General features: G+C 54.3%; 1 protein-coding gene across 3 annotated transcripts; it reads left to right on the top strand.

Moving 5' to 3' along the window:
* The first annotated feature begins 1,422 nt into the window (after positions 1 to 1,422).
* On the top strand, positions 1,423 to 24,472 carry RRBP1 (ribosome binding protein 1). Of its 3 annotated transcripts, XM_041715370.2 has the most exons (24): positions 1,423 to 1,562; positions 6,926 to 7,627; positions 10,382 to 10,530; positions 10,718 to 10,840; positions 11,603 to 11,755; positions 12,257 to 12,375; positions 13,145 to 13,298; positions 14,940 to 15,078; positions 15,426 to 15,613; positions 15,777 to 15,814; positions 16,955 to 17,045; positions 17,654 to 17,746; positions 18,093 to 18,185; positions 18,284 to 18,364; positions 18,460 to 18,549; positions 18,980 to 19,072; positions 19,996 to 20,067; positions 20,248 to 20,343; positions 20,809 to 20,892; positions 21,467 to 21,565; positions 22,409 to 22,492; positions 22,939 to 23,037; positions 23,493 to 23,636; positions 23,915 to 24,034. In XM_041715370.2, exons 2-24 carry the CDS (start codon positions 6,946 to 6,948, stop codon positions 23,951 to 23,953), a joined length of 3,003 nt encoding a protein of 1,000 aa, XP_041571304.2. In that variant the 5' UTR covers positions 1,423 to 1,562; positions 6,926 to 6,945; the 3' UTR covers positions 23,954 to 24,034. The 3 variants fall into 3 exon arrangements, with proteins under 3 accessions (XP_041571304.2, XP_012427741.5, XP_030124685.4); XM_012572287.5 differs by lacking the exon at positions 21,467 to 21,565 and having other exon boundaries at positions 23,915 to 24,155; XM_030268825.4 differs by lacking the exons at positions 21,467 to 21,565; positions 23,493 to 23,636 and having other exon boundaries at positions 23,915 to 24,472.
* The last annotated feature ends 1,497 nt before the right edge of the window (positions 24,473 to 25,969 follow it).

Genomic DNA, 25,969 nt, shown 5'->3' with positions numbered 1-25,969 from the left:
AGTGCCGAGAAATGTTTGTGCCCATTCCAGGTCCCTTTGCAGAAGCTGTGTTATCATAATTAGCTGAAATGTTTCTCCATTAGCATATTTTTCCTCTTCTCCCACCACATCAGCCCTCATGAAACAGTCACTTATTCTCCCTTGCCCTTGTGTCGAGATGTACCAGGCTGCGGGCTGGACCTGCTGTCCTTCCCAGCCTGGCCTCAATAGCACGGCTTGTTCTCCATGCAGGGGGTGACAATCCAGTGGCAGCTGATGTCAATCCCAGGAACACCACTGGGAGCAGCCTTAATGGCCACCCTGAGAAGATCGGGCCACTGAAATACAGTAACGTTGATGTGCCCAGCCAGGAGGCTGGAAGGTCCCGACAGCCTGTGCTGTGATCGTGAATTATCGCTCCCTCACAGCCAGTTTTTAAATAGATTCCTTTCTTACTCCACAGCCAGTGCAGAAGCTTGGTTGTGCACCACAATGTGGCCAAGAAGAATGTGGGGTAGGGAAAGAGACGATTCCGAGCTTGGCTGAAGGTATGGAGGCATGGGAGACATATTCCCACACAAGACCAGACCTTTTGTCTGTTTTGGGGTAAAAAGTGTAGCCAATGCCACCTGTGTGTTACAGAGTAGGCAGCAAACCTCTGCCCTGTCAGACCAACCCTATTTGCTGACCCTCACACTCCCACTCGGTTGGGTGTTGGGGTGTTGGTTGGTTTTGGACGCATGTTCCTGGGGAGATGGGGCTGAGATGGTTCTCACAGTTTTATTACAGGCTGGCAGGGTGCAGCATCTCTTGAAGATGCTCTGGCTCTTCTCCAATGGTTCAGCCTAGCGGCTGCTTCTGACATGAAGGGATTCCCTTCTGACCCACTTCCAGATAGGAAACTCCCTGTGGCATGAACAGGCACTTGATTGATAAATCTTGCCATGGGAGGTCACAACCAGGCCGGGAGACACACGGACGGCATGTGCCAAGAGGACAGCCGCCATCCTGCGTGGCTCTGGCCATCGCGGCCATGGCTTTCTCCCTGTCCTGGGACCCACAAGCTGGTGGGTGATGGACCAAAGTCCCAGCGCTGTTTAACCGCACAGCGTTTGCAAACCCCGAAAAAAGGCTCCCGCTGGGGCTAGGCATCTCTCGGGTCCAATCTGCTCCCTGGTGCTCACCCCCAGCCCTTGAGGAGGGTGGCCAGCACGGAGCAGCACCCTCCCGCAGGCTGGGAGCTCCCGGATCGGCAAGCCACGCTCTCCCCGCCGTGCCCCAGGGGCGAGGCTGACAGCCGGCTCGGCGGGCGGCCGCGGCACGCTCAGCCGGGAGCAAAGCTCGGCGGAGGCCCGGCGGGGCCGTGGGGCAGCCCCGCTGCCCGCGGGGAGGCGCCGCGCCCCGCCCGGCCCGGCCCGGCCCGGCCCGCCGCGCTGAGTGGGCCCCGCGGCGCGGCGCGGAGCGGCGGGCGGGACGCCACGGGGCGGGGCGGGACGCGGCGGCCGAGCCCGGCGAGACAGCGGCGGAAAGTGCCACGACTCCACACGGCCGCGGCGGCGAGGAGGGACCGCGACCCGGCACGGGTGGGTAGGGGCGGCGGCAGCGCTTCCTTCCCCCGGCCCCTTCCCCACCAGCGCTTCCGCGATCCCCCGCGCCCGCCCCGCGCTGCCAGCGGCGCCCCCGGCCCCGGCGCTGCCCCGGCCCCGGCGCTCGGAGCGGAGCGGAGCGGGCGGGGCGGGACCCCCGAGCCGCGTCCCGCGGGGAGCGGCGGCGGTCCCGGCGCGGGGCCGGTCGGCGCGGCGGGGCCGGCGGATGAATGGCCCCGGGCGCGGAATGGCGGCGTGTGCGGGCAGGGCGAGGTCCGGGCCCCGCGCTGCCCCCGGCCCCGGCGCCGGCCGGTGACAATTACTAATCTGATTAACCGCGCTGGCAGAAGGTCCCGGCGCTCGGGCCGCTGTCCCTTGTCCGCTTTCATTCCTTAACTAACCCCCCTCCGACGAAACTCCGCCGCACCCGGAGACCCCCGGCAGCGCGGAGCTTTTAGACAGAGGCACCGACCCCGTAGGCGGAGACCCCGGCCCACCGTGGGCTCTCTGCAGCGGGGCTGAGCAGCCTTGCCGCGGGTCTGCCCCACTCTTCGCCCTGCCGGGGAAGCGGTCCAGCGGAAGAGCGTGTGCTGCACACGTGGCTGAGCGGGATGGAGAAGTGTCCGTGCCTGGAATGCCGGCTCTCACCTTCGTCGAAGCCCTGCATCAGCGGGAAATGGCTGGAAGGAGTCGAGCCTGCCTGGGATGTGAGCCCCAGCTGATGCGGACCGGCAGTGAAATGCCTCTTTGGGCCAGGCAGGAGAGAGAAAATTTCTAATAGCCGCTGCAGAGTTTAGTCAAGCTACAGCTGTGTTGTGGTGCTGTTACACTCTTCTCCTATATATACACGTATTTTCTGCCTGTTTTCTCACTCCTGGGCTCAGGAAGGGAGCTGGCAGTGCTTCTGGCAAGCACAAGCCAGCTGGCTGCTGCTGCCAGAGCTAATGGAGCACTAAGACACGTTCAATTAAGTCGAGCTATAACTGTTGACGATGGGCTGATCTGGAATTGCCGTGTGGAGTAGCACATGCTGCTGGGAGGCTGGAAGTGCACAGTCACTTACACAGAAAATGTATTTAAACAGAGACTGCTGGCAACGTGGGCAGGATCTGCTCACGGCATGCAGGGTTTCTCGCTTGTTTTTAATTTTTGTCTCTATTGCAACAGGGTGGAGAGAAAAACTCCAGGAGAAGTATCTGGTGATCGTTTTTTTATCTGCTGGCAGTGCTGTTGCTGGTCAGACCTCCCAGTTCCCTCGTCCTTGCCCTTTCCCTCATTTTTTTTAAAGCTGCTGGGATACGTAGAGGAAAGGATGCTGCAGGAGCTTCACAGGCAGGCATTGCTGTGGTTTATGCAGAGCCCATCTGTGTGAACCCTGTTCTCCCTCTGCCCCCTTATCACCCCTGCTGCTTTGCCCTAAACTGAGATGCCACCTTCACACCACAGCAAAGTGGAAGACTTGGATTGCAGGGGGTCAGTGTCCTGCTTGCAAAGAGCATCTTTTCCTATCTGCAGCACCTGTTGATGCCAGGAGGAGATAACATGTATTTTCCTCTGGCTGTGGGAAGAAATAAGATCTCTGTAATTACTGCACAACCTGACTCTTCCATTGCTCCTGCCCACCTGTTGTGTGGCCTCGGTGACTTAAACAAGGGTTGGTGGAGGGCTGGGTCTTAAAGATGCTGAATTCCCATGGATTTCATATATGGGAAGACAGGCTGAACAGGTGGCACGGTTCCAGCCTGGGTTTTGCCACAGCTGTCAGTGACAAATGTGAGCACAAGACACTGAGCGTGGCCCCGGTGCTGTCATGTCACATGTCTCTGGGTTGGTTCATCCTGGAAATTGTTCAGTGCTGAAAAACCAGCGAGGCTGAGTGCTTTTCTGGTTCTGCTTCCTTAGGGCGAGTTGGACTTTTGCTCAGGTCAAACAGAGGTGGCTGCATGTGCAGGGAGGTGAGGGAGGTCAGTCTCTTGGGCTGTTATCTGGGATTTTGGGAAGCTTGGTGGATAACAAGAAAAAGCCACAGGAGTGGGAGAGTCAGAGCACAGGATTTCAGTCAGCTCCTTTACATGAGAAAGCCAAGTGAATACCTAGTGAAATTCACCTTATTCCTGTTCTGATGGTGGGGAAAGGCTTTACCTGGACCAGCTGTTTTGGGGAAGGAGTTTCTGTATGGAGATATTAGATGATTTCTGCTGTTTTGGCTGGGAGAGGAGTGGAGGATGCTCCAGAAACGTCATGGAAGTAATGTGCTCAGTGTTGGATGTGAACTTGATATTTTGAGCATAGACTGATGACTGGTGTCCACTCACTTCTTGGGCACATAGCCTTCTCCCAGGCAGATGGAAAAATGCCATCGTAGGAGTGATGCTCCGTGGAGGACCAGAAGCTACAGGAGGGAGGATCCTGAAGTCTTCGAGCCTCCCCAAAGCGTGGCTGTCAAGCTGAACATATGAGACTACCTTAAGTGCCCTATTTTGCCATGTCCTGGCTAAAACCTGGTCCAGGTGGGAAACATGGAGGGCTTTCCTGCCAAAGGGCACATGTGCTTGCAAGGGGGATGGTGTCTTGCTGTGCAAATCCAGGAACAAACTTCCAGCCCTTGGAAGGGCAGAGGTGGCAAGATCAGGAAATGTCAAAGCAGAGCTTCTCTCCTGGGTGCTGACACCGTGGCATAAATGCTTCTGGCATCTGTGCACCAGGAAGTTTCTGCAGGAAGACTTTTCCTTATTCCCCAAATGCCAAGGCCAGCCTGGCTTGATTTAAGCACTTGTGTCTGTCTCTGCCCCGTTGGAGAGATGGGCTTTTCCCTGAACAAGCTGTTGGGCTGGTCGTGCCAAGTCCCAACCACAGGAGGAACCGTGCAGGTAGAACTCGCTCCTCGCAGTCAGCGCAGGGGCTGCGGGGCACGAGCGCTGGGACAGGACCAAGGTTTGCCATGGGAGTGCTGCTGGCAGGGATCAGTCCTGGCTGGCACCTCTTGCTCCTCCTGTGGATCTTCTGCTGGCACATCTGTCCTCAGGAACAGCGTGGGGTCCCCCTGGTCGAGCAGTGGGAGCTTGGGTGGCCTCTCTGAGCATCTTGGCTGCTTTCAGGAGCTCTGGCAGCTGTCAGGGCTCTTTTGCGGGTCCACAGCTCCTCAGTGCTCCCAGCTGCTTTGTTCCTGTATTGCTTTTGGTCTGGAGGGGGTTGTTGGAGTGCTTTTGTTTCACTAGGCAGGACTTTAGTGCTCATTTACATCCTTATCTCACCCTGCCTTTAAAGCAGGAGGCAAGGTACAGGCAGCTTTTACTGCAGCCCATGGAGAGCTGGGTGAGGCTCTCTGTGAGGGAGAGAGGGTATGGGGCTCTGGAAGGGCTTCTGGAGACAGTCCTGTGGGGTAAGGAGTGGGCAGGCACATGGCTCTGGTGCCATGGTGCCACATCCAGCACTGCCATCTCGCCCACCTCACCACCCCTGTCTCTGTCGTCTCATCCATCCCTAGTGGAGATTAGGATTTCTTGCCCCATTTCCATCCCCTGTGGGCTCCATCAAGCTGCTTTGGAGGGTGGCAGTACCTGCTGCTGGGGTTGGAGTGTGTTTGCCAGCACTTGGGGGTGCCCTTGCCCCAAGCTGGAGCAGCAGATTTTTATCTAGATTTGAAACTGTGGTGCTGTGAGATCAGGAAGGGCTTATTTTTACAAATCTGTTTGGGTTGCTGGGTGAGGTCACTTTGTTCTGGTCCTAAAACACCTCCAGGTGCTTTGGTATAGACCTAAACACGGCACAAGATCGGGGGTATGTGTTCTCCAGCCCTACTTTTTATTTACTGACAGGGAGAGGAATTCCAGTCCTTTTCACACCGTGGGTTAGGAATTACCTGTCTGTCCTGGTTGGGACTGTCCCACAGCAATGTCCCCTAGTCAGGAGGCCATGACTTGGCACCAGCTGTGCTGGGATAGCATGGGCTGAGGCCATTCAGGTACAAAATGGCCAGGGTAGATGTGAAACAGTAATAAGTAATGCCTGCAGTATCAGCTGGGATCTCCAGCGGTGCCCTGGGGTAGAAAATTGGCGCTGACAGGGCTGGCTGGTTCCAGCTGGCATGGAGAGCCCTCCTGCCTGCCAGCTTCTCTCTCTGCTGCTTTACCTGGGTGCTAGGAGAGGTGGGCAGGGAGAGCTGAGCTACAACATCCTTTCCCAGGCAGATTGGGTATCTCCAGTGTGAAATCTGCAGCTCCTCCCAGCTCTGCACCCCCTGCTTGAGTGCTGGAGATGAGTTTTCACTGCTCTGTCCCCACCTCAAGCAGAGCTGAGCTGCAGATTCAAGTTTGCTGCTCCAGGTCTTAGAAAGAAAGGGCCTCTGAGGTGTCTCCCTCCAAGCACTGAGGTTTGAAAAGATGCTGATCTCCTTAGTTTTATTCTTACTTTTGCCTCCTCCCCTTCCAGCCTGTCCCTCCCTCCCTGCTCGACCCACAACCCCTTAAAGAGGAAATTCGATAATGTCAACAGTTAAGCGTGGGGATGAGAACTCCTGGTAGCTGAGGCCTTTCTGCATTTTGCTAATTCTCTTTTGAGCAACAATGATGAGGAGCCACAGCCATGGCAACTCCTGGAAAATGTCCCTTCCCAGATTAACTGCCTGACAGCAGCAGGTGGGGGACTGTGAGCCACCTCAGAGCCACAGGGAAGTGATGCCCTGGTGGATGAAACATGTGGATGGGCCAGCAAAAATTGGCTTTGAAACCAGGATAGGTTCAAGTAGCCATTAAGGGGAGTGGAGATAGCAGCATTTTCCCCAGGTGTGGCTGAACCCTGCTTGCCAGAGCTCAGAGCATGCAGTGTGGCTCCAGTGTACAGCTGGGAAAGGGAAGGGGGAAAGGCTGCTGCAAAGCTTTCTCCTCACAGGGGGATATTTTGTCCCAAAGATGACACCTGGGGGCAGTGAAAAAGCCATGTGCTCCAGGGAAACCCCAGATTTTGGCCAACCTGCTCCTAGCAGTCTGAAAGTGGGTTATCTTACTCCTGCAGGTATGGCTTAAGGTCGTACAAAACCACCCCACTGGACATAGAATGTGGCTTGTGGCTGTCTCTGATTGCATCCCTGTTTTTTAATTCCTTCTCTTCATTTCTTCTGGAAATGAAATGTAGTCACTGAGGTACAGCTGGAGCCCTGTGCATGAGCATTGTAGCAGAGGAGCACAAACTCAGGGGTGTGCAGACAGGTCAGCCTGAGCCACATGAATCTGGAGCGTTCCTCTTCCCAGTGCACAGTGCCATTGGAAGGCACAGATGCCCACGTGAAGACCCTTTTCAGAAAAGCCATTGCATTTCTTTCTTCCCCTCCTGCCCCTAACTGTTGTCTTGGTGTCTTGCAGGCACAGAAGAGTGAGGCAGGATGGATGTGTACGACCCTCAGACGCTGGGTGTTATGGTCTTTGGAGGCTTCATGGTGATCTCAGCCATCGGCATCTTCCTGGTGTCCACCTTCTCCATGAAGGAGACGTCTTACGAGGAAGCCTTGGCCAAGCAACGCAAGGAGCTTGAGAAGACCCAGCAGCAGAAATTAGAGAAAAAGAAGAAAGACAAACCAGTTGAGAAAAAAGGAAAAGCAAAGAAAAAGGAAGAGAAACCGAATGGAAAGATCCCAGAGCAGCAGCTTACTCAGGAAGTGACGGACCCTCCCAAGGAGGTGCTTCCTGAGCCTGCTGCGGTGCCTGAGCCTGTACGCGTTGAGACTCCAGTTGCAGCCGCGGCAGTTGTCCCCCAGGAAAAGGAGAAACCTGCTCCATCACCTAAGGAGAAGAGGAAGAAGGAGAAGAAGGTGGCAAAGGTAGAGCCTGCTCCTAGCCCGGTGTTGGCTCCAACCCCTGTCAGTGTCCCCAAAAGTTCTCCCGTGCGGGAGGTGGCCCCAAAGGAGGTGCCCGTTGTGGCAGTGCCCCCAGTTGGCACTCAGCAAAGTGCCCCGGTCATCAGCGCTGTCGCCGTCAAGAAAACCGAGGCTCTTCCAGCCCAGGAGGACCAGAAGCACGATGCACCTGCCAAGAAAAAAGCTGCATCCAAGAAGAAGAGCGAGCCAGGTAAGGCCAGATTCCTCTGCCTGTATCCCTTTGGTCCAGCACACGGCTGTTGGAGAGTTACAGGTTCCTCTGGGATTTGTGTTATGAGCTCTGCAGATGGGAATGAGTGACAGCTGCATGTCCCTGTCCTGGGAGAGGGACAGCTGCCAAGGTGCTGCACATCTGGGTGGAAAGCCAGGATGAGGTGTTTTCCCCATAGAACCCTGACTGTTAAAAGTACACAGGAGCTCTCCCACGCCTCTCAATGGAGCTGGGTCACTGCTAACATTTCCTCTTCCTTTGGTGGAGGTGAAGAAGGATTCTTCAAGCAGAGAGGATTGATGGAGTTTCATACTGCAGGGGATTGGTCGTAATTAGAGGGAGGTGACTTTGGATCTGTCACAGGGAAAACCGGCCCATCATCAGTTGTACCTTACTTGATTGATTCAGAGATGGAAAAGATCAGGTTGCCCTGAGCTCTGCAGAGTATAAAAAAGGTGTATGGAGGAGAAGATCAGCTCTCTTGCTGGATTCTTGCCTCTCATTGTACCAGTGGGAACAGTTTGGGATTTATTTTTGGTTAAGTGATAATTACAGGCACTAAAAATGTGAATGCTTCAGACCTGTGGGAGGGTTCTCATGTGGACACATGGCATCTCTCAGGTGTTCTCAAAGATGTCATGTGATGTGCATGGATTTCTTTCTTTCTTTACCAAAAAAACCCCAACCCACCAAACTAAAAGACATCCCTTCTTGCTGCCCTTCTGCAGCACATCCAAACCTGCTGTGCAGCCTGGCAGTTTCTGCACCCACATTTTGGAAGAGGGCTTGCTACTCAGCAGGGCATTTGCAGCTGCTGGGTTTCAAAGATGGGTTAAACCCTTTGAATCTACTCTTCTGACAGAAGGATTTTACTAAAGGCCATCTCCACACAGTGATGGGGTTTGGAACAGTTGGAGAAGGTGCTCCTGGAGGGTATTGCAGGGGTGGTGTTGGGGAAACTGGAGGTGACTGGTTTATTGTATGCACCCATGTGAAAAACACAGCCCCAAATCCGAGCTGTAAGAGCTGAGGGAATGTGGCTGGGAGATGACCTTTTACCATTTGTTAAGTTGGGAGGTTTTTGGGTGCTCCAAACTTAGATTCCTTTGGGTATGAAGTGCCAATCCTGCAGGTCCTGAAAGTGAAGAGTGATGTCTAAGCTGCTTCTGTGGGATTTTGCAAAGGAAAGCTCTTGGTAGGATTTGTGCCATGAAGCCAACTGCAGTTGTTTCAAGCAGCTGTGGTCTCTCCTCCTCAAATGCAAAGGAACAAATTATTCTGTGGCAGATAAAAATGGATGTTCAAAGTGTTCAAGGACACGTCCTGAGCACCGAAACAGATGGCAAAACTGACAGGAATGGCTTGGGGTATTTTTCTCCTGCGACTCCACCTGGAGAGAGGCAGAATTCCTCTTGGTGTGTCCCTGCACACAGCAGGGCTGAGCCAGGGGATGCCATGTGCTGTCCTGCAGCCCTGCAGTTGCCAGCATGAGTAAAGTGTGAGCCCAGCCTCGAGCCCTGGTTGCACAGGGAGGTGGAGCTGTGCTGCTGGGAGGTGGCTGTGGCTGGGGACACAGACACAGCTGCTGCCAGGGCTTGGCACTGCCCTTCCAAATGGATCTACCAGAGATCGCTCAGCAGTTACTGTCACTGGCCAAACAGACTCGACTTGGGGAAAACAAATTTATTTCCATTAAAATAGATGAGAAACAGAGATTATTTTTAGAAATTAAAACAATGCCTTCCCCCCGCCCTTATTCCCAGGCTCAGTTTCACTCCTTCCCTCCTGACTCCTCTACCTCCCATCCCTGAGTGGTGCAGGAGGATGGGGACTGTGGTCAGTTTGTTACAACCACCCTCTGCAAGCTCTTTCCTCCTCTCACCTTTCCTCTGCTCCAGTGTGGGGCCTTCCATGGGCTGCAGTCCTTTGGGAGGAACCTCGTCCAGCATGGGATCCATTCTCTAGAAGAGAATCTCTGCTCCAGCACCTGCAGCACCTCCTCCTCCTTCTTCTTTGAACCTTGCTGCTTGGGGCATCCAAAGCTTTGTATTCAGGAGACTCTGGTGTTAATGGCTTCAGGGGCTCTGGAGCTATTGGATTCCAAACTGCTTTTCCTTCTGTGGTTTCCTAGGAAAATGAGCCCACAGGGCCACAGATACATGCAGGAACCCCTAAACCACTGCCTGCCACCCTCTGTGTATCGTGACCATGTGCATTGAGGTCCTACAACAGCATCATGGTGCCTGATGCTCCCTGGCTTTCCCAGGTTTACAGGGCAAGGGTTGGAGTCATGTTGCTCCCTTAGCAAAGAGCTGGAACAAACTTGGCTGGTGAAAGGTGGGAGATGACCTCGCTGTCACCATCATCACTGCATGGAGTGACATCCTCCAGCAAGGTTGTATTTTAGTTTGGTCCATCTTCTGATGCCCGACCTGTCTTGAGCCTCCTGGCACTGGCAAAGCACTCCCAGCTCCTGCTGAGAGTCTCTCCGTTTGGTAGAGGGTGATGGCAGGTGCTGGGACCAGTTGTTGAGCCAGGCAGAGGTGACATATGTGTGGTGTCACCTCTAGCACTTCTCTTACTGTTCTCCCTCAGAGAGGTACCAACTGTGACTCTGGAAATCCGGGTGGATGATGGTTTGAGATGGCAGCTGTGGGCTTGAAGCCAGTTGAGATGATACAGTATTTCTGCTGTTGTCCCCAGAAGTCCCAATCCCTCCTCTCTCCTCCCTAGCACCCACGGATTCGGATGGGGCCCTGTACCTGCCCTACAAGACACTCGTGTCCACAGTCAGAAGCATGGTGTTCAGTGAGGGGGAGGCCCAGCAGCTCATTGAGATCCTGACGGAGAAAGCGGGAATCATCCAGGACACCTGGCACACGGTAGGGCTCTGCCCAGCCTCAGCAAGTGCAAGGGGAGGGAAGGCACCCCATTTCAGGCAGGCTGGCCCTGAGAGCCTTTGTGAGCTGAATTTTTCCCTGGAGCAGAGGGCAGGATGTCGTGTGTGTGGGGTGGAGGGGATGGGTCTGAAGGTGGTGTCCCCACTGATGTGCCACCCCGTGCTGGCAGGCCACGCAGAAGGGTGACCCAGTTGCTGTCCTGAAACGCCAGCTGGAGGAGAAGGAGAAGCAGCTCTCTGCCGAGCAGGAGGATGCAGCTGCTGCCAGGAGCAAACTGCGGGAGCTGAGCAAGGTAAGCCCTGGGTGGCCCTCCTGGCATGCCCAGTGTGCCCTCTGCTCATGGTGGCTTTCCATGTGCCTCCTGCTCCCCATATCTCAGCCCCCTGATGGGGCTCTTTGGACCCTTCACCTGTTGGCTGTTTTCTTCCCAAAAAGAGGAGGAGATCCCCCCCTGCCCTCCTCCTCCAGTCTGGGGAGGTGCCAGGCCAGAGAAGCGCAGGGTAGTGCCCGTTGGCAGCCATGGGAGAAACAGGGGAAAACCCTTTCTGTAAGAGATTGCAGCTCTCTTCTCCTTCAGGGAGAAAAGCAAATCCTTCCTCATTTCAGCTTCCCTGAGCTGAGATTATGCTTTTGTAAGGAACCTGATCCTAATTACAGTGCCCTTCCCTGACTCCCTGCCCCCACCTCTTTTTGGGTGTTGAAGGCAGAACAGATCTCTGCCATGCTGAACTTGTGGCTGTCAAGTCCATCTGCTTCATTTTTCTTCTTTGCCCCTAACGTTGTGTGATGTTATTTATCCTGGGGGAGGAAAATAAAATTCCAGGCTGTCTTACTCCTTTCTCTTAGCTGGCCCAACATGGAACAACAGTGGCATCCAGTGGCCACAGAGCCCAAAACAAAATGCAGGAGGCAATGTAAGTGCTAAATGTACCTGGGCGTGGGGGCAGCAATGAAAGGGCTAAACTTTGTAGTTTGTTGAGCTAGGAGGCCACATCCTTTTAAAATGGGGAAGCCTGTGCTCTGAGGGCTAACTGGGGGCCTCCTTTCCTGGAAGGAGCTGGCAGCCGAGCGGGCCAAGGCGGTGGCTGTGGAGGGCAAGCTGAAGGAGCAGCTGCTGGCCCGCGAGCGGGAGATCGTGGCGGTGCAGGCACGCATGCAGGCCAGCTACCAGGACCATGTCAGCGAGACCCAGCAGCTCCAGGGCAAGGTGAGCCCCAGGCTGTGCTCTGTACCTGCCTCCTTCCTCTGCCAGGTGGCTGCTGGTGGCATATGTGTGACATCCTGGTGAAGGCTGAGCTGTGGGAGGGGTGAGAGCTTCGGGAAGGGGCGAGACCCTATGGTGCTCCTGGGCCGTGGTGCTGAATTTCTCCCCCAAACCCGTTTAAGGCCCCCCTAAACAGCCCTTAAACTCCCCCAGATCCCTTTCCAAACCCCTTCAGGTCCCCCCACACCCCTCTAAGACCCACTTAATACCCCCCACACTTCCTAAATATCCCCCCAACCTCTTTAATCTCCTTCCAAACATCTTTGGAGAAGAGGCACATTGAAGCATCTTCATGGGATGTCACACTCCTGAGGGCTGTGAGCATCAGCAGACACTCCCCTGCATTGCCAGTCGCTCCTGCTCATCTCCTGGGCTTCTACAGGGACAGAAAAAGGGGCAGCAAAAGGGCTGGTGGTGACATTAACCCCTGTTGGGCTCCTCTAGATCCGGACCCTGCAGGAACAGCTGGAGAACGGCCCCAACACGCAGCTGGCTCGTCTGCAGCAGGAGAATTCCATCCTGAGGGATGCCCTCAACCAGGCTACCAGCCAGATGGAAAGCAAGTAAGGCTGGGAGGAGGGGACAGAGCCTGGGGCTCCCTCTGGCAGACCTTGGCTTGACCACCCCCTTTCCCCGAGGTACTTTTGCAGACACCCCAACTAGCTGGAGGTGGAAAAGGGAATGAGGGAGGAAAAGCTTGCCAAATGGCTTTTAGGGGTACACTAGGAGAAACAAGGATGTTCTTCCCAAGTGAAAGGGCAGGGAATCCCTCTCTCCTTTGGGGTCACCTGTGCTGATGCCAGAGCCGACAGGCAGTGGAGGGGGCAGAGGGGATCAGGAGGCACTGTGGTGTTTTTCCCCCATAGGGGAGCTCATACTCTCAAACTTGAGAAGAAATGCAGGCAGCTCTTTGATGGGAGTGATGCTGCAGAGAACAGAGCCCAGCCCAGTAGGTGCAGAATAGGAGCTAGGTAGAAGAATTTCACACTCCTTTTTATAGACAGCCTGAAATGACTGGTGATTAACAGCAAGCAAATAATTACAGAGTGGACTCCAGCTGTAGTGCTTCCTCTTGTGTCTGGGAACACAGATCCATGTGTCCTCTACTTCATAAGAAAGGAATGTCTCCTGTGACTGAAACAGGAGTTTTAAAAAGTGATTTGTTGGCTCTTTCCACCCCCTCCCTGAAGGACCAGGAGTGTCCTAGAAACAGGCAAACAAAGTTCACCATTTCAAGTCCCGTATCAGGCCCACAGGAGGATGTGCTTCCCCCAGCCAGCACCAGGCTCAGCCGGCCTGTGGGCTGAAGTAACCCTGCTTCTGTCGCTGCAGGCAAAATGCTGAGCTGGCCAAGTTGAGGCAGGAGTGCAGCAAGCTGATGAAAGAGCTGTCTGAGAAGTCAGAGGTGCTGCAGCAAGAGGAGCAGCAGAGGAAGAGCTGGGAGATCAAAGCGACGGCCTCGGAGAAGCGAATCGAGCAGCTGCAGGTCAGGCAGGCAAACCCCTCCCCTTGCAGAGCTGCGTGGCTGAAGGGCAGGGGATCCATGCACTTGGCTGTGGGAAGGGCTGGGAGGGAGATGAATGTCCATGGCTGGGAAGGAAGCTGCCTGGCAGGCTTCCTAATTGCTCTCCTCTCCATTACTTGTGACATTCCCCGTGGCCCTTGTTAGCAGCACTGTCAGAGCCCAGGGAGCAGGATGCTCCCTGCTCCCCAGCCATTCTGCTGCAGGTGCACTCTCTCGAAAGCTCAGATGGTTTTAAGCTTGTTGCTCTCTCTCCCTGGTGTAGGAGATGGAGCTTGTGGCTTTTTTGGTTGCCAGCAGGGCGTGGCTGGGTTTGGGGTTTTTAGGGGTGTTGAAAGGACGCCTCCCAAGCAGAGCCTCTGAGCACACAGAGGTGTGTTGCTGGCAGGCAGGCTGTACTCACACGAGGAAGAGCATCTTCTTGGGATGTTGAGAGTGCTCCTGCTGGGATCCTGCTGGGATGTTGCTAAGCTGTGTGCTGGGAGTATTAGTCCCGGTGTAGCAGACAGGGGGAGGGATGTCTCTGAATTGCTTTGGCCTCTTCAAGAAGGGGCTGTGGTGGAAGAGACCTTTATTTGCACATGCCAAAATAGTTTTGTAGAGGAGTTCCTAGAGCAAGGGGCCTTCCATATCCTTGCTCTTAATTTTTTGTGTGCCTGAGGACGTGTATCTCTCCTTTTGATGGGCTGCATTGGGCTCCTGCTGCTTTTGCAGGTGAGGAGCTAGGAGGGTGATGTGAGCTCACAGCTGGTGTGAAGGCGGGAGCTGCCTCTCTGGCTCAAAGCAGGAGCTTCTAGACATACTTTTGGGAGAACTCCAGGGCTGTCAGCTCGCTGCACCCCTTAAATTCATTTAATTAAAATAAATCACACTAGCTGACTCTAAAGTCAGAGATGTGCTTAAGGTGCTAGGGAGAATGTGTTCCACAGTAACACCTGGAGCTCTGAGCTGAGGATATTGAGTTAAATCTTCAAAAACCAGAGCAGCTCTGCTTTCCTGGTGATGCTGAAAGCATCCCTTGGACAGAGAAGGCCTGCTGGTTTCCCTTTTCCTGTCCCCGCCACGCAAAGTAATTTTTCTCTCTCTGCAAGGATGCCACTTGTACCTGTAAAGCTGCAACTCCTCCTCCTCCTCCTTTGCATTCCCCCTGAAAAGGCCTGCCCTTGCCAGCCTCTTCCTTGCTGCTTTATGTGATGGAAAATAAAAAGTATTCCCTGGCCCAAACTGCAGAGACAATTCCTCCTCCTGTGGAAACGTGGTTGGGTGTCTGTTCTGCAAAGCCCCGTGCCAGCACCTCTCCCTGCTGGGCTGGGTTGGTTTGAACCAGAGCTCTAGGAGATTTCTCAGAGCTCTCCAGAGGAGAGGCTGGCCATGGAATTGGCCCAGGACCAAGGCATTTGGGTATTGTCTGCTTCCCAGTGTGAGGGCTGGCACGGGATAAAATGTGAGCACAAGGCGGGGTGTGCAGGGGGAGCTTGGCAGGACGATGACTTTAATCCCCCGAAACACAGTTTAGAAATAAGATTATGTGACACATGAAGCTGTGCTTCAAACTGGCTGGGGTGTCTGTCATGCTCCAGGAAGCCTTCTCTTCCTGCCCTGCAGGCTTACCAACGGGAGGCAGAGGTGATGCTGCAGAAGCGGCTGGACGAGGTCAGCGACGAGCTCCGCAAAACCCAGAGCAGCTACAAGAGCCTGTTGGCGGATGCAGAAAAGACCAAAGGGCAGCAGCAGAGCATTGCTGGTGAGGAACTGGGATCAGCATGGGGAGACTGTAGGGCAGACTGGAGGCTTTGAGAGCGTGGAGGAGCCATTGGGGCAGGACAAGTAGATCCAGGGATGAGTTAGGCTGCCTGGTGTGGTTGTGAGCAAGACATGGGCTGGTCTGTGGTTCTACCCCAGGGTGTTACTCCAAGGCCTCTCTCCTGTGCTGGCCTGCATCCCTGCCTGCCCTTTCTGTGCCTCCTCAAAAAGCACCCATGGCCAAGGAAGGCATCTTTGGCTAAGATCCTGCGTGGACAGAGCAGGATGAGGAGTCTCCAGGTTTGTTTGCTCCTGCCCAACCGTGTTTGTCGCCCTTCCCTCCAACAGAGCTGCAGGCCAAGCTGCTGAGCTCCGAGGCAGAGGTTAAAAGTAAGCTGCTGGAGTTGGACAGTGTGAAAGGGAAACTGCAGGATGCCAGCTCAGAGAATGCAAAGCTTCTGGAGAGGATCAAGTCCATCGAAGCTCTGCTGGAGGCAGGCCGGATGCGAGAGGCAGAAAAAGACAGAGACCTGCAGGTTGTGTGCTCGTTTAGTTGGGGTGGGAGGACAGGAGTGGGTGACACAGCTTGCACAATCCCTGAGTTATCTTTGCTCTGGGATCCTCTCTGGGATGCCACGGAAAGGGCTGACTTTTATCACATGCCTGGGGCAGGTAATCAAAGTGCTTTCTCTCTTCCAGGCAGCCAATGAAGCAGAAATGAAGCAGCTGCAGTCAAGGTGGGTCCAGGTGTACGTCTTGCAGTGACACCTCCAGCTTGCTGTCCATGTGTCCCAGGCTTCCTCCAGCACTGAGCCTGTGGCTGAGGGCTTCCTGCCTTCCAGGCAGGCTTGGGGCTGCCCAGCTGGGGAGTCAAGGTCAATTCTGGCCAACAGTGCTGTTTAAAATATTAATTTGCTCTGGTGCTGGCCCCATATAACAGCCAGTGCATTCTGCAGCAGGACTGAATTGCTAGCAGGCACATGGAGTCTGACCACTCCTACGGAGCAGGAGGTTCTGCTGGTGTTGGTGCTGGGTGTCTTTGGTCCAAGTCCCTGCTCTGGGCCAACCAGAGGAAGTTTTTTTAAGATGTTTCCAGGTATCTCCAGGGATGGAGATTCACCACCATTCTGAGTCCCTATTCCAGTGTTTGATAACCTCTTCCTCCACCCCCCAGCACAGAAAGGTTTCCTGGCATTTAACTGGACTTTCCTAAGCCATGAGTCCTGCCTGTTGTTCCTTGTCCATGTGCTGGGAACCTCCAAGAAGGCCCAGGCTCTGCGTGGGGGAAAGATTTCTCAGATGCCAGCAAGCATCCAGCATCCCTCTAAAGGAAGGCAGCTGTTGAGTTGTCCTGAGACCCCAAGAGATGTGTGTAGTTCTTCTCAAGGACCTGAACCTTGGTTTGCTCAAACTGAGGGTCTCTTAAGGGCAGATGGGGGAACTGAGGGTGTGGAGGGAACCTGCAGCTTTCTGCTGTCTGGTTGGCAGCCCTGATTTAGAGTTACTCAAGATAGTGGGATGATACTTTCAAAATGCAGAGCTGTGGGCTCTCTCAGCCTAATGAGGCACGGATAGGAGCAGCCCCAGTTGTGCAAGCCAGAATTCCTGGCCTTTGCATTGGGTTGCTTCTTCCTCTTTTTGTGTGTGTACAGCCAGCCAGTTAAGTGATTGCTTTTTATTGCTGGTAAGGGGGTAGAAAATCAGATCCCACTCCAGTATTGCCATGGCTGTGGTTTTCAGTCCTGCTCCCTCTTCCTCCTGCTGTGTGTAGATCCCAGAGCAGACCAGGATAGGAAGGGCTGTGTCTCCATCTCGGGAGCTTGCTGCCCGTGAGGGAGGGGACTGCTCAGGCTCACTCCTGCATCCTGCCCTTCCAGACTCCAGGAGAAGACAAACCAGCTCTCAGCCTTGGAAAGGGAAGCCACACAGCTGCGGGAGGCAGTGGAGCAACAGAAGCTGAAAAACAACGTAAGTGGGTGGCAGACAGCCCATCATGGTCACCTCCTGATGGCTCCAGGATGTGGCCAAAGGCTCTTGCAGCCCCATGGAGCCCTGCAGGCATTGTCTCATCTGCCAGAGAGCAGGAATACCCCTGACAGGCTGTGCAGCTGGAGCTGGTGGGCTGCCTAAGGTGACATGTCTGTCCCTTGTTCTCTTGGAAGGTTTGGGACCTACCTGGTAAGCCAGAGAGATCCTACCCTGGTAGGGCCAAGGCAATCTCTGAGAAGGCTCCTTCACACCTTCCTGCTCCTTTCCTCCTTATCCCTCTACTGCAAGGTGGTGTCATCCTGTGGAGGCCACTTTGCATCCCTGCACTTGGCCCGTGTCCCCTGCAGGCATCCTGAGCTTGTTTCTGGAGCTCCTGTCCCATCCAGGGCACTGCCAGAGCAATGGGGTGTGTGGAGCCACTGAAAAGCCAGGGGAGAAAGGAATGCCTGTGGGCATGGGATGGAAGACTCCTGACCAAAGCCAGTTCCCTAAGCAGAGGCTTTGAAATCCTCTGCAGTGCCAGCAAGCAGCTTTGTGGCCCTTGGCATGGCAGGTGGCTTATTGCCCTGTCTGTGTGGTCTCCACAGGACCTTCGGGAAAAGAACTGGAAGGCAATGGAAGCAGTGACCACGGTGGAGAAGGTGTGTGAGGAGAAACTGCTTGCTGCTACAAAAGCAAAGGTGAGCCTGGCATTTCCCTGGTGTTGGAAGGGAAACATTCAGCTTCCCCAAGCCACCAGGGAGGCCTGCCCTGGGTTGCCTGCCTGCTTAGGAACAGTGCTGGCCCAACTCTTCAAGCTTCTCCAGAATTTTTCTTGAGGGCAGTGCATCCCTGGTACTGGTCATGGTTGGGGAACCAGGGACATGGTTGAACTGGAAGTGATGCTTTTGTGGTTCCCAGCACCAGCAGTTTTCTGTGTTGGCTGGTTTCCCCAGCCCTGTAGGCACAGAAAAGCAGGACTGGTGTTGTCAGCCTGGCCAGCAGGTGCCCAAGACTTCCATCCGTTGCAGTTTGTCCCTCTTTCAGGAAGAGCTGGCCCAGCAGCTGGACACGCTCCAGACACGAACCAAGCAGATGCTGCTCTCCGCCCTCCCAGGAGTCACCATGTCCTCACAGCAGGTGGGACAGGCTTCCTCAGACCTCCCCAGAGCCTCTCCACATGGGAAGGAGAGAAGTCTAGGCATCCTCCTTTCTTGTTCTCTTTTTTCCAAACTCAGGATTATGACACGTGGCTACAGGAGTTTAAGGAGAAGACCGTGGCTGTGCTAAAGCAGCAGATGATCACAGCAGAGCCACCAGTAAGTGATGGCTGGAAATTGGAGGGCTGAGGGTGTGCTGGAGGGTCATGTGTCTTCTTCTCATCTCTCTCTCCTTCCTTTCCCTCTCCTTTTAGGATTCAGCTCTTAAATTAAAAGAGGCAGAGGAAGCACAAAGCACTTTACAAGCAGAGTGTGAGCAGTACAGAACGATCCTCGCAGAGACCGTAAGTTCCTGCCCTTTGCACTGTGTTGGCTTCCCACTGGAAGCCCCTCCAGGGAGGTCTCCTGTCAGCCCAGGCTGCTCATGAGCTCAGAGTGGGCATCCTTTGGTGTGTTGGGAGAGCTGCTGTGTGGTAGAGTATTTGTCAGGGAGGCAGAGGAGCAGGATAAAGGTGAACTTCTGGAGCTCTTCTTCAGCCTAATTGTGTTGGAAGCCTTGCTGGTGGTGATGGGATGAGACACAGCAGGGTCTCTGATGACTGGGGAGATTGAGCCAGAATAGGGATTAGGAGCCCCCCAGCCCCACCTGATTCTAATTCTGTCATGTGTTTTTTGGCCCAAATCCTTGGAGAGGCTTTGAGTGTGCCAAGGCTTCCAGCCCTTACCCTGCTCAGCCTGGAGGGGGCTGGGGCTCAGCTGAGGCTTTGCCCACAGGAAGGGATGCTGCGAAACCTGCAGAAGAGCGTGGAGGAGGAGGAGCAGGTGTGGAAGGCAAAGCTCACAGCCTCTGAAGAGGAGCTCCAAAAGGTGCGTGTTGCTGACCCAGCTAGGTTTGGTGCTCCTGGAGCTGGACTTCCAGGAGAAGGGGATCTCTTGGCTATAAATTGGTTGGTAGCTCTCAGTGTTCCTGCCAGCTGTGAACACCGAGACACAGGAACTTCCTTTTCTTCCCAAATCTACCCCTCCTGTCAGCAAGCCAGCTGACAAAAAGCCCACCCCATGTGGAATCTTTCCCTGCTGAATGCAGAGCTGAGATTGAGCTGTTTTCCATGGTCTGGCTGCTCCCCATCCATCACGTGGGGTTTTGGAGTTAACTGGGACTGCAGGGAGGTGGGGGAAGTGTTGTACAAGAGATGTTTGATTTCTCAGCCCACTGCTGGCTCCTGCAGCGCCAGCACTGCTGAGGGCTGGTGTGGGATTGCACAGGGTGACGTGGCCACTGGCGGTGTTCGGTGTTCGTGATGGGAAGAACATCTGGTGCCTTGGGCAGTTCCCAGAGCAATCCTGCCTCTTAGTGGAGAGGGGGTGAATTCCTCCTTTCCAAAAACTTCAGCATCTGTAGAGTCCTCTTCAAAAACCAGCCTGGGTTTAAGTGCTTTTTCTGGCAGCTTGGCCTGTCTTAATAATGAAGTCCTTGCCACCCCATGCTTCCAGACTAAAAAGGGCTTTCAGCAGGAAGCTTGTGCTGAGTCTGGTGCCTGTGAGTCTGTCTTGGGTATTGAAACCTGACTGCAGCCACCTGAAATGCTGCAGGCAACAGCTGCTGCCTTGCTCTCCACCATTTATGGCCTGTGTGTGTTAGACTTGTCTTCCCTGGGAAGGAGAGTGCCTCCGTGGAGCTCCCCTTGGGTGGGTACAGGATGAAGTGGGAAAGGTGGGAGTCAAACAGCAGCCAGTTTGTGATTGAGCCAGAGGTGCTCAGTGTCCTTCTCTGATCCCTTCTGCTTCAGTCACACCTGCAGCTGAAATCCCTGGAAGGCGTGGTGGAGAAGTTGAAAGCAGATCTGCAGAGCACAGATCAGGTGAGGTTTCTTGGGGAGGGGAGGTCTCTGCACCGGTGCCAGAGATGTGCACACTGTGCTTGGGTTGAGTCAGGCCCCATCTCCTGACTTGCCTTGGGGAGGGCAGACTTTAGCCATAGGATGTTTGGGATGTGTTGGGCCTCAATCAACCCCCTCCTGCTTTCCTCTCTTGTAATGCAGCTCAAGGAATACACCTCTCTTCTGGAAACACAACTGGAAAATCACTTGGAGACAGCCAGCTCCGAGCGCCAGAACTACACAAAAGAAGTTGAAGCTGTAAGTGTGGAGGCTGCTGCCTACTTCAGCTTTTTCTAACCCTGACTCCCCACCCATGCACGTTTTGAGAATTTGAGGAGTATCCTGGGCATCTGGGAAGTGCCCCAGGGATCTGCAGCTTTGCAAAGGAAGAGGAAAACAGATGGAGATGGTTGCTCCAGTCTGTGTTGTAGACTCCTAAAGCTAAGAGTCACGGGCAAGGTGATGGGTCATGGAGATCTCCATGGAGGTGCTGTCTGCTGTTCCTAGGTGGTCTCTGTGAGACACCTGTGGCTCAGGTGAGACAGACCTGGCCCATGGCTGTATTTGCTTGAGCAGGCATCAGCAGACAGGTCAGCATGTGATGACACCATGACCTCTTTGGGAAGATGTTGCATCATAAAAAGGCTTCCTTGGGCCAAAGAGTTCCTAAACCAAGTGCATAAAAGGAGTTGGGTTTTTTTCCTTTCTTTTCCTCCTTGGCAGCTGAGGCAGCTCTTGTCAGAGTCCCAGGAGCAGCTGGAGGCAGCAAAGACTGAAACACAGAAGCAGAGCAAGGAGCTGGCCCTGGTAAGGAGGGTCCCTGGGAGATGCCCTGCTGGGTCCTTGGGGCTGGCTTGCAAAGCAGCTGTGGGGCCAGCACTCTTCCTGTGGGCTGGGGGAGGGCAGGAAGGCACAGCCATTGCATGGGCTAACCTGGTGCTGCTGGGGACCTCACATTCACAGGTGATTGCTGGGACCCAGGAGGAGATTTTTGTTTGCCTGTCTTTCCTTCTGTGATGGGGTGGGAGGGAAGGGAGAGCAGCAAGGCTTGCTCAAGCTGGTGTGTAGCAGAAAAACCCAGCTGCCCCACCACTGGACACTTGTCACCACAACACCACCCTGGGGCAGGGGTTTGGGTGCCCATCCATCCATCCATCCATGTCGGATCATTTGCTCTGCACCCCTGGGAGCTGTTGAGCCTGCAGCTGCCCAGGTCAGATACCACTGTGCTGCTCTGGCAGAAGCTGAGGTGGTTTTCCAAGCATGCCAGCTCGTGTGCAAGCCAAAAAGCTGTCAGGCTTTATCTGTAGGCCCCTGTGGCTCGTGTCAAGGCGGTGTGAAGGGATGTGTCACTGAGCCAGGCTTGCTGCTCATCTCTCAGGTCAGGCAGCAGCTGAGTGAGGCGAAGACCCACGTACAGGAGGGAGAAGTAGTGGGGTTACAAGCTGAGCCAAGTGAGCCTGCAGCCCTCAAGGTGAGGGTGGGGAGGCCACTCCTGGGAAGGCTCTGACCATTAACCACGTCCCATGTGAGAGATACGTCACCATCTCTCACTGCATGGAGAACTGCACACAACTCTGCTCACGGCTGTCACAGCTGTGGTGTGTTACATCCTGTGCTGGGGGGCAGCCAGCCCAGCACCTCCCCCATTAACCATGTGTCCTGTTCCCATAGGGAACATAGCAGTTGGCTTTCAGTAGGCTGTTCCCCTTGGGAGCCCTCTGGCAAGCTTTGGGGGATGCAGGCAGGACATGCTGAGAGCCCTTCGGCCAGCACTGCCATGTGGCAGTGACCTTGTGGGGTTCAGAGTCTCCTCAGAGGAAGGGGACAACACCCTGACAGAGCTGTGCCAGGATCCCTTCCCAGCCAGGGAGGATTAGGATTACAGAGGCTGCATAAATCCTGCTGCAGCTGGGCTGAGGGCATTAGCAGCAGCTGTTCCCTTCCAGGCTGACACTTCTCACCAGTGGCAGTGCTGTCCTTCTCCTTCAATCATATTAACTGTGAAGCCTTCTCCCAGTCATGGGGGCCTTCCAGGAGCATCTTTCTCTATGGCATGCCTCTCTTCCCACATCCCAGCTGGTGCTGCCTGAGGAGCAAGCAAAATTGGGCAGTGCTAAGGCAGGCCCCAGGCTTGCCATCAGCAATCTCCCTGCAGAGGGCCGCCCTCATGCTTGTACCTATTGCCCTTTGGAGCTGTGGGGAAAGCTTTGGGTTTTATTTCTTCATCCAGCCCAGCTCTCTTGGTGATGTCCCTGCTAGCTTATTTCTTGAATCTTTTTAAAATGTTATTTCTGGTTGTTTTCCCCTCTTCTCAACGAAGTTGAAAACCCAGCTGGAGCAGAACGAAACGCTGGCGGAGAAGGAGCAAATGCTGCGGCAAAAGCTGGCACGGGAGCTGGAGGAGGTGGGTGTGGGCAAGGAGGATACCAGGGTTTGCAAAGCCTTCCTGGATTCTTGGCTGCTAATGAAGCCCAGGAATTAATTTGAAGAATTATTCTGAAGGCTTTTCCCCATCACTGTCCACACCTCACACAGCACAGTGAGACGTTCCCTCCCACATCTGAAGGACTTCTTACAGCAGCCGTGCTAAAGCCATGTGGCATCACTGGCCCCTCAAATTCAGCTCTCCCAATCCCCCCTGGTCTTGTGCCAGCTTTTTCCTTGGAGGGTTACGGGTTGAGCTGGGTTTCCTGCTGCTCCAAGTGAGAAATGCCATCTCCCTGGTGGAAGCAATGCCCTGTGTGTCTGCACCACCCAACTCTTCAGCAGGACACACCCAGCGGGCACTCGGGGATGGCTGGAGCAGGATGTGTGGGAGATGCTGTGCTCACTGAGTGTGTCCCTTCCCAGGCCCAGAGCTTAGCACGCAGCTTGCAAGCAGAGCTGGAGAAGCTGAGACTGGCTGAACATGCAGCAGCTTCAGACAAGGAGGAGGCCCAGCATCTCAAGGTGAGTTGGCTGTGCCATGACAGCACAAGTCACGTGCGAGCAGGACTAAGAGCACGAATTGTCATTTCTGAGGATTGAGGAGCAAGGCCCATCCCATGGGTACCCTGCAGGAGAGGGCTGAGAGCTCCAGTGTGGCTGAAGGATAGCAGGGCCACAGCCACTGCATCCCTGCAGGCCAAGATCCGTGTGATGCCCTGAGCAAACACTCACAGGCTGGGCTTTTCACACACTGGGAAACCATCCAGTCCTAGCCCACGGCATCTCCAGGGAGCCAGAGAGAGCTTTGGGGGCTGCCTGTTCTCCCTGTTGAGGTGGGGACTGGGTGTTCTCCTGGCCTGTGGTCAGTGAGACAGCTTGGTGCAGACCCGTGGTGGCCTGAGGAGTTTTGAAGGGGGGAAGGTCACCAGGTGGCAAAGGGAGGCTCAGGCAGGTGCCTTCTTTTGACTGCCATGTAGGAAAGACTTGAAAAAGAAAAAAAATTAACAAAGGACCTGGGCCAGGCAGCAACCAAACTACAGGAGCTACTGAAGGTTTCCCAGGACCAAGTGGCCAAAGAGAGAGAAGTGGTGAAGAAGTTGAAAGAACAGCTTCAGGAAATGGTACTGGTGGTGGCCATGTCCCTCCCCTTGATGCTGGTGGAGGTCCTGGGGCAGTGTGCAGCAGGCAGGGCTTTAATAGTGGAGGCAAGGTGGTCCTTGCTGCCAGAAACCATTTGGGTGGCTTTTGGGAAGCGCTGAAATGCACAAGATAGTGGTCAAGGTCCTCCCTGCCCCACAGGCAGGACCTGGCCCATCTGTGAAATGCTTTGGGCTTTGAGCTGCCATGAGAATAAGGGTGAGGCCCAGCTGAGTAACCCACTTCTTTTTTTGTTCTCCAGGGGAAAGAGGACAGTTCAAAGGAAGGGACTTCAGTTTGATGAATCTTCACTCTGGACCTTACGGTTAACTTACCAAAATGCCTTACACATTCCTAAAAATAAAAATTTATGCTAAATTTACTGTAGATAAAAGATACAAGCCATTAGTGACCCAAAACCTAGTTTTGAAACTTACAAGAAAACATACAAAAAAAATCCAAAAAAAACCAACCAGTAAACACTGCAGTTTGTAAGAAAATCTTCATACTGTTTTGTACAACTCTTCGTTTCCTGGGGAGCTGCTGTGGCCACGCCGGGCACGCGCTGGGGCTTCACCCTCCTGATCCAGCAGAACCCACCAGTGTGTGAAAAGGGAAGACTGTGCTTGTACATCAACCAGTGCAATTATAATTATATATTTTTTCCTTATTTTTTCTTTTCTTTCTTTTTTTTTTTTTTTTTTTTTTTGAGTGAAAGGAGTGTGAAAGTAAGACCTACCATGGAAGGATGCCCTCTTGGGTGGGTGGCTCTTGGCAGGTGTATTTCTGGGTGTCGATGCAATTAAAATGATGTAGTGAAGAGAGCTTGTCCTTGCTTTATTTTTCTTGGAGGTTTGTTTGTGTTGGGTTTTTTAAGTTTGCAATCCAGGTAGAGCTTTGGGGGTTACTGCCTCACAGAAGCCATCCCCTGGTTTTTATTCACTACACAGAAAGGAGAGAAACTATTTGTTCCCACTGTTCCCATTGTTTTCCCACTGATGGTCCAGGGCTGGCCTCCCTCTGTGGGGTTTGGCAGAGGGATGGACACTTTTGCCATGGCAGTAGAGGCATGGTGGGGACAGGGACCATTCCTCCTACTTGCTTTAAATCTTCATGCTCCCCATGTGGGTGCTGTGTGGTGGTGCTGGCCCTTGGTTACTGTCAGGCTCTAGCCCTCTGCTCTTCCTTCTTGTTGCTTTCCTTTTTTTTTTTTTTTTTAAAATTTTTTTTTTTTATTTTATTAGGTTTTTTTTCCCTTGTTTTATTTTCAAGCTGGTTTCTTAGGAAATGGCAGAGGCCACGTGACAGCTTGGTGCCTGTCTCCCCACAATAAAGCTGCTGAGCCCAGTGCTGACATCAGCAGACTTTGAGAGAGCGGAGGAAAAGGCCCCTCAGTTCCTCCAGTGTCTGCAAAGAGCCAAGGCCAGGAAGGAGCATGAAGGGCAGACCTGTTTCCATTTTGTTCCTGGGGAAGGCCAGTGTGTGACCAACCCCTGTACTGCACACCTGAGACTTCACAGGACTGTGACATCCTGTCCCTCCCTCAGCACTGTGGCTTTTGGGGCCATGATGAAAAGTGGGGGAGGACCGTGTGTACCTCAGCTGGGACCAGGTAAGAAAAAGGGCTAAGAAAATGGGGAGCTGAGAGCCACCCCTGCCCCCACCCTGGTGTGTGTCCCCCTCTCCCTGTGCCAGCACAGGTGGCAGAGAGGCTGCTCTCTCCATCCTAGAGGGACAAACTCAGGAAGCAGACCTTTGCCCCACAGCCAGGGTTAGCATGTGGATTATCTTCCTGGACTTTGTGGCGCATGTAGAGGAATGCATGAACCAAGGGCCACTGGTGACCTCAGCCTGTCAGCGCTGTCACTTGCCACAGCCCAGCGTGCCTGACCTGTTGGACTGAGGCTCCCCAAAAGTGAGGGGATGCCTGCATTGTGTCAGGATTGCATAAAACCCCCACCCAACCCCCAGGCTGGAGGGGGCTTGAGCATGGCAGGGTGGCTCTCATCCCCAGGAGCCACGGGGAGGAAGGGCCCGGCAGCCGCAGGTGCCGGGAAGTGACGCAGTTCCTTTGGTTTTGCAGTTTTCTGCTTTTGCAACAATTCTTTCCTTTATTGTGAGCTCAGATACCCAGGCCTGCCCACAGAAGAAGCACAGTGCAGGAAGGGCAGCCAGTGTTCCAAGTGCACCACAGAGCAGGTTGGCTCCAGTGGGGCTCCAGAGGCTGCCCCAGAGCAGGTCCAATGTCCCCAGGCCCAGGGCACACGATGCCCTTCTGGCACACAACACTGAGCCGGCTGTTTTAGGAAGAGAGAGG

Source organism: Taeniopygia guttata, chromosome 3 (assembly GCF_048771995.1).
Source record: "Taeniopygia guttata chromosome 3, bTaeGut7.mat, whole genome shotgun sequence".
In the NCBI taxonomy this organism is placed as follows: Eukaryota; Metazoa; Chordata; class Aves; order Passeriformes; family Estrildidae; genus Taeniopygia; species Taeniopygia guttata.
The sequence above is the reverse complement of the archived record's forward strand: the minus strand, read 5'-3'. Positions and strand labels throughout refer to the sequence as shown.

Excerpts from the sequence above, each read along its gene's own strand:
- RRBP1 (XM_041715370.2), top strand. The coding sequence starts at position 6,946 with ATGGATGTGTACGACCCTCAGACGCTGGGTGTTATGGTCTTTGGAGGC. Across the intron at positions 15,079-15,425 it reads GCAGCAGCAGAGCATTGCTG|AGCTGCAGGCCAAGCTGCTG; the intron begins GTGAGGAACTGG and ends TCCCTCCAACAG. Across the intron at positions 20,344-20,808 it reads ACACAAAAGAAGTTGAAGCT|CTGAGGCAGCTCTTGTCAGA; the intron begins GTAAGTGTGGAG and ends CCTCCTTGGCAG.